The sequence below is a fragment of the Scleropages formosus genome, chromosome 11 (genome assembly GCF_900964775.1).
Source record: "Scleropages formosus chromosome 11, fSclFor1.1, whole genome shotgun sequence".
Lineage (NCBI taxonomy): Eukaryota > Metazoa > Chordata > Actinopteri > Osteoglossiformes > Osteoglossidae > Scleropages > Scleropages formosus.
Genome location: NC_041816.1, coordinates 15,084,033 through 15,091,119, shown reverse-complemented (window position 1 = coordinate 15,091,119; position 7,087 = coordinate 15,084,033). Strand labels below are relative to the sequence as shown.

General features: G+C 44.4%; 1 protein-coding gene across 2 annotated transcripts; it reads left to right on the top strand.

Annotated features, from left to right (window-relative positions):
- Nucleotides 1-2,434: 2,434 nt before the first annotated feature.
- Nucleotides 2,435-6,365, top strand: ankrd34c (ankyrin repeat domain 34C). Of its 2 annotated transcripts, none has more exons than XM_018763447.2 (2): nucleotides 2,435-2,611; nucleotides 4,294-6,365. In XM_018763447.2, the coding sequence occupies exon 2, from the start codon at nucleotides 4,344-4,346 to the stop codon at nucleotides 5,934-5,936; it is 1,593 nt and encodes a 530-aa protein (XP_018618963.1). In that variant the 5' UTR covers nucleotides 2,435-2,611; nucleotides 4,294-4,343; the 3' UTR covers nucleotides 5,937-6,365. The 2 variants fall into 2 exon arrangements, with proteins under 2 accessions (XP_018618963.1, XP_018618962.1); XM_018763446.2 differs by having other exon boundaries at nucleotides 4,291-6,365.
- The last annotated feature ends 722 nt before the right edge of the window (nucleotides 6,366-7,087 follow it).

Genomic DNA, 7,087 nt, shown 5'->3' with positions numbered 1-7,087 from the left:
TAGAGACTAAATTACACTGAGGTATTTCATATTGCCTTATACCATGTGCCATAGCTACAAGGTAAGATGGTTCTTGTCATTGTTCCCCAAACAATAGTTTTCAAGACTGAAATACACAAAAAAGGTAAGAAGTGAATTCAGTTTCTACATCAGTAGAAAAGTAATCACACCGGGCAGGTCCATTGTTGAGTCTGTGGATGTAACTGGAGTACCAGCACAAGGAGCACAGACAGATGCTTAGTGAATAGTTGGAAACACCATTACGTAATTATAATTACTTTACCCTTTCTCACAGAATCACAGCTTTAACGCTACCCCCAGCCTCTTTGCAATGTAAAACCATTAGCATTACCCTCTGCTTACTATTGCTGCTACTATGTATCATACTATTATTCTCCATTTGTTGTACTCTGCTTTGGTTTGTATTTTGCAGTGTTATTTATTCTGCATGTGTATGTTACATCACATACAAATGTTGAATGTCTCTATTGCTGCAGTGTCACAGCAACCTAAAGGTTTAGAAAATAATAATTGCATTCTGTTTATTGCTTTCACAATAAGTTTTGGTCTCTTCTAAAGTAGTGATAACTGGTTTTAAAAGGAAAACGAGAAGCGTAAGTTATTACAGAAATTAATATTAATTTACAATGGTGTCATGTCTTGGGGGGCAAATAAATGTTAGCAACAGTAGTCAGTGGCGTTATACACTAATGGGAGTGACATATTTGTCTTGACTTAACATCGATGGACACATCCCACCTCCCTGCCTGTTGTTACACCGACGTTAAATCACAGTCTGCAATGGTAAATTCATACACTGATTTACAATATTTACCTTTCCATATCTTCTAACTGAAGGGTATTCATGGAATAAGCGATATCCTGCATTTAGTACTAAGCCATAATGGCAAATTGGAGCTGTCATGTTTGGCTGGAGATACAAACAGTTGATTAATGGATTAATGAACCATCTTGGCTCACATGTTTCTCATGCATATTGCACATTTACTTGTTTAAAAAGGGCATTAGCCTTTGTGTAGAGAGAAAACACATTGACTTGTAGTACCTGAGAGCCATTCTTTACTTCTCTCTGCAGCTGTCTGGCCCCAGCTGTGGATCCTTTAGTCATCTCTATGCTCCTGGAATGGAGAAGAGTCTCCATGCTTCCATACCTGCTACACAGTTTGCAGTACTGAGTATTTGCTCTTCCCTGGAGTAAAGTAGGATTAGTACCTTGATCAAGGCTGTTACTTCGGGAATGGGATTCGAACCTAAAAACTTCCCAAACACCTCTCTGGCTTTTGGTTATTTAAAGAAAGAAAATGTACTTCCATACACACTTTCAGAACCGCTTGTCCCTTACAGGGTCACGGGAGCCAACCCGGTAACACAGGGCGTAAGGCCGGAGGGGGAAGGGGACACACCCAGGACGGGACGCCAGTCCGTCACAAGGCACCCCCAGCGGGACTCGAACCCCAGACCCACCGGAGAGTAGGATTGCGGTCCAACCCACTGCGCCACCGCACCCCCTTCTACTTCCATACAAAGGAATTTAATTTTGTCAGGTGCAGGTAGTTCTGTTGAAACACCCTCAAAAGGACTATTTTAAAAGGGACAACAGGTGAGAGTAAAAAAGAGAAAAAAAACTTTTACAGGGAACGAATGGCGGATTTCACTGCAGGGTTGTGCTACATCATGTGTTGGAATCAGGCAGAAGTACATTACTGCAAAACTGTTCAGCTTTTAATTTCTGACTTGTCTTGCTGCCTAGGACTAGGTCCCGCACGAAATCACAGAAGTTTATTGTAGGATTGCATTTATTGGAAACATGCTTGTGCAACCTTTGTTTTCCCGAGAGGAAGTCAAGAGGAAAGTCAAGAAGCACTGCGATCAGTCTACAAAACGTCACCTTGTAAATGATCCTTACATGCGCACGGCTTCAGGACACGGCAGTTCTGTCATTTCACTGTAACTGTGTGTCAAAAACACAACAAAATCACGCATCGCTTTTTTATTCATTTATAAAAGTGCAGCTTTCGGGTGTCCGTAAACAAACTTTGTACCTCCAAGCTAATTCCACATTAAGACTCCAGACAAACACGGGATTACAAAAAAAAAAAAAGAAAAACAAAAGAGCTGTTTTTGTTTTGTTTGTGCCGTGCGTTATTCCTCACAAAAAGACGTGGTTTTAACAGACGCGGGGGGTTATTTTGGTCGATTCTGACGTCAGCGAGCTGCACGTTTCATTCACCGGGCGGGCGGCCAGTTATTAATAACCGCTCGTCTTGGGATTGCGATGTTTTGCTTTGCTTTTTTTTTCCACGGGCTCCGCTCACTGTCACCGGGAGAAGTGCGCCGATTGGACTGGAGTGCGGCGGCGCCCTAAGAAAAGCGGAGCTGCCGCCCCTCGGCGCTCAGTGGCTGCGCGATCGAGCCGCTGGATGGAGATGCGCTCGCACTCGGAGCGGGAGGGCTGCTGCTTCCCTGGAGCTCAACTGGTGGGCAACCTGACCTCATCATGCCGATGAACCGCGGGACACCTCCGGGAAACCGCACCTTGGCGCCGCACCCTTCATACACATTCTGAACATGCAAAATGTTTTCTCCTGAGGTAAGGATTCCCAGCGCTGAACTGTTAAGATCCGTTATTCATTGGTAGGCGATTTACTTCACCGCGGTTGAGTCACCGTTTTATACAACGCCGGGGTTAGTCTAACTCTACCAATTCAGGGTAAGTCCCTTGATCTAGGGGTGGGACTGGAACCAGAAACATTCGGATTGTAATCCAGCAGCTCTGCGCACTAGGCGAAGTGCTACATTTTCATCGCATCTGATTATTTTCTGTTATCGTCATCATTTCAAATCCGCGACAGCGAAGTTTTGCCAGTGCGGACTCAAGGTGTGAGTAAAGCCATCATCGTGCCCAGCACTGAGTGAGTGTTTACGGATATTTTTTTCAATACCAGCGAATACAGCGTCGTATGCGCAGTTAAAACTTAGCCTTAACAGCAAATGATTCGGACAGAACTTGTTAACTCAGTTGCGTTTTTAAAGAAATGTCGGGTCGGTCACTTTTTTAGAAACGTCAGCTATGCCCACGTCACCCTCTCTGATTTACATATCTAAACTTGGTGAATATTTGGCAGTTGTGAGTGAAGTAAATAACGCAAACTGAGTGATTGTCCTCTAACGGGACCGCATTGTTCCCAGACATGGATTAATTGTGGTGATGCTCGATCTGCTAGAAGGTCTTATTCCCGGTGACATTAAGCGCCCCCCCCCAGCACCCATAGGAGACTTCTTGTTCCTTTAGCGGAGACGCGTGGCCGGTTGAGGACCATGGACAGCGACTCGAGTGTGAAACCCTACTCTAAAACTGTATTAAGCGTCCCTCAATGCAGATCACACTTGTGCTGCTCATAAGATACTATAGCGACTGTGAGGATACTCATTTAAAGCACCTCCTGTTCAAATAATGCGAAGCTTTCAATTATAGCAAGTACTGGTAATGCAGAAAGAGCCTCACAGTGTAATTATTTGTATTGGCAGTCGACTGAAACTGAAAGACACGGATAGGATGTGTGAGAGGGTGTGTGATACGATGGTGCGGTTTTCTTTTGCAGTCTGGTACCTTTCTTTTGTACAGAATGAGGTGTGCGTTGTGTGGTGGTGCCAGAACTGGCACCTTTCTAGATGGTTCTACAAAAATCTAGAAGAGGGGTAACTTCCGTCTTCTTTCATAACCGTTGCTTGGGAAATATTATGTGGTTTGGAGCACTTTAATCAGTAAAACTGTGTTTCCATCTGAGCAGAGATGCTCCATCATGGATGCTGACAATTGTTCGGGATAGTAATGTATTTTACAAACTCTTCAACTAGAATGAATACCGAGACCTTACCGGGAAGAGACACCACACCCTGTAGATATGTGGCTGCATTTTTATTCGGTAACCAAATATTGAGTACTGTAAATTTTCCTAGGCTATCATCACCCGTATGGACACCGTAGAATAACGAGGCAACTTGCTACATCATGTCACATTCTGCTTATAGCAACAGATCTGCAAATACCTGTTGTGACCGGTGAAATGCAAAATCTGAACCTTTGTTTCTGGTCCTAACCCAGATCCATTAGATCTTTTGTCCTCCAAGCAAAGGTGTAGATGGTTGTCACTAAAATGCCTAGACATACTGTTTTGATTTTCATGACCTGTGTTGTAGCTGTAATGTATGTAGTAATGATAATGAATTCTTAGCTTCATAACACCCAACAGACTATTTTGTTGGTAGCAGGTTGCAATTGCGTCTTGAACCCGAGGGTGACTGCCGAGGTTGTCAGGACAATGGATGACGTGCTGGAGCTGAGGACAGATGGGAACTCCTTGCTGAAGGCGGTGTGGCTGCGCCGTCTGCGTCTGACCCGACTGCTTCTGGAAGGAGGTGCCTACATCAATGAGAGCAACGAGCGTGGGGAGACGCCGCTCATGATTGCCTGCATGTCCAAACATGTAGATCAACAGAGTGTCAGCAAAGCCAAGCTAGTGAAGTACCTGCTAGAGAACAAGGCAGATCCCAACATCCAGGACAAAATGGGCCGAACGGCCCTGATGCACGCCTGCATCCAGAAGGCAGGCCACGAAGTCGTGTCTCTTCTGCTAAACAATGGCGCTGACCCCAGCTTGGAAGACCGCAGTGGATCCTCTGCACTTGTGTATGCCATAAATGCAGATGACAAGGAAACCTTGAAGCTGCTCTTGGATGCTTGCAAAGCCAAAGGCAAGGAAGTAATTATCATAACCACTGACAAATCGCCATCTGGCACCAAAACTACTAAACAGTACCTGAATGTTCCCCCCTCCCCAGAGCTGAATGACAGATACTCCCCCACACCATGTACCTCTCCTTCTGACATCAGCCTCAAAACACCATTATCCCCAAGCAATGAAAAGCAAGCAGATACACTCTTCAGTTTCCAGGCTAAACGATCAACAGGCAACAGCTGTGCAACCACTACACCAGCTAAGTCCCCCAATGATCCGCCGTCTCCTACTAGGAAGCCAGTAAACCCTAAACGTGCACGGCTTCCTCAGCTTAAAAGGCTTCAGTCAGAGCCCTGGGGGCTGATTGCTCCTTCTGTCCTGGCTGCTGCAGCATATGAGGAGAACAAAAGGGCAAATTCTGAAGATGATGTTGTCACAAGCATCAACGGTCTGACTTTGTCCAAGAGAGCACCTTTATCACGGCACAGCAGTGTGGAAGGCAAAGATGGGCCATTCCCACTTGTGGGAGATCAGTCCTCCAAAATATCACCGACATCCCGTAAAATGTCCCATGAGAAACCCCTTTCACAGCACCAACCCCTTGCCAGGCGAAGTACAGTGCCTACTGAGCAAGACAGCAGCAATGTCTCTACTTGTGGGACAGTCAGTCTGAGGGACACTGTGCACAGGAGATTACTGGGAAACGACCATTATGACTCAGATTCCCAGCTTTACTCGGACTCGGGCATGCTGGACTCCCCCAAGGTACCCTTGGAGAGGAGGAAACACAACACATCCCCTCTGACCATGCTGACCAGCTCACGGGAGTCACTGGACAGCAGCGCAAGCACCTCCCCCACCACAGTCCGCCGTAGAGCCCCAGGGCTCCTGGAGAGACGGGGCTCTGGAACTTTGTTACTTGACCATATCTCCCATACCAGGCCAGGTTTCCTACCACCCCTCAATGTCAACCCCAACCCTCCAATCCCCGACATTGGGACGAGCAGCAAGCCCTCCTCTCCTCTTACTGCATGCATAAGATCTATAGCCCCTGTAGCACCCAGCTCACCAAAGAGATGCAACCCCAGGTCCAAGAAGAAACTAGTGAGGAGGCACTCTATGCAAATTGAGCAAATGAAACAGCTGTCTGATTTTGAAGAGCTGGCTAATCAGTAAAGAGAATCACTCACATCATGGAAAGATGTGTATCTCACAGCGAATTCAATCCTCATAGGAAAATGTTACTGGATTCTGTTCTCAAACTCCTTTACATACTAAGTTTGCCTGAACAACAACATAAATGGGTTGAACAAGGCAACACTTAATCGGAGCAGAGATCCAGCAGAAACAGGTCAGCTGGTAATTAAATGGACATGTCCAGAGGATGTTTAATTTCACAAGGTCAGCATTCCGCTATGAGCCTTATTTCCTGCATAAGAGCATGTTCTGTTCCAGTGTCGACTTTTGGCAGAGAGAATAATGAGCGCAAAGTCCCACGAAGCCTCAAATTAGCAACACGCAATTTTTTTTTAGCCCGATTCCAAGAAAGACCCAAGCAGAAGTTGCAAGCCACATGTTGGAGAAATATTTTCATGCCTAGTCACATGCACTGCTACAAACAGATTGTGTTCGAAAAATAGTTTTTTTTAATATACTCTCTTGATTTTACCTGTTCTTCACAAGGATCATTTTCAAAGATGGAGTACAGGAGTGAAATAAGCTATTATATGGTATGAGACTGTCATCCACACTGAACAATATCCATTTAAGACCTGTAAAAGAAACCAAGACAGAAATCGATGTTAAATATTGAATACAATCATAAAACATAAACCTTGCCCAGAGGTTAAAAATTGAGATGTTTAATTTTTATCAGTACATAAACATCATACAGTAGGAGAGCCATACTATTAGCCATAAAAATTATTATCATTTTATCAACTCAATGATCTGATTTTTATTTAAAATGGTAAAATTAATCAATCAAAATCTGGTTAGACAAATGTCCCTTGTAATTGGGTCATAGAAATATCTTTTTTTTTAAAGTTTTCCAGAAACCTCAGTTCAGCAATTTGTTTCAGTGCATGAACAGAAAATAGAAACAGCTATATATTCTAGAATATAGGTCATATACCCCGAGAGAGGATGCAAGCATTGTCTCATGCAGCGGTGACTTACCTAAGGAAATGCTCCTTTGTACTTTGAACCAATTCAAAGAATTGATTGATTTACTGGATGTCAAGAGTTAGATTGAGTCCTGTGCTATTACTCTGAACATGACAAGGTCTGACATATTTGTAGCCTATTAGTATATGGTGCCTTTTGGA

Coding starts and splice junctions, on each gene's coding strand:
- ankrd34c (XM_018763447.2), top strand. CDS start 4,344: ATGGATGACGTGCTGGAGCTGAGGACAGATGGGAACTCCTTGCTGAAG.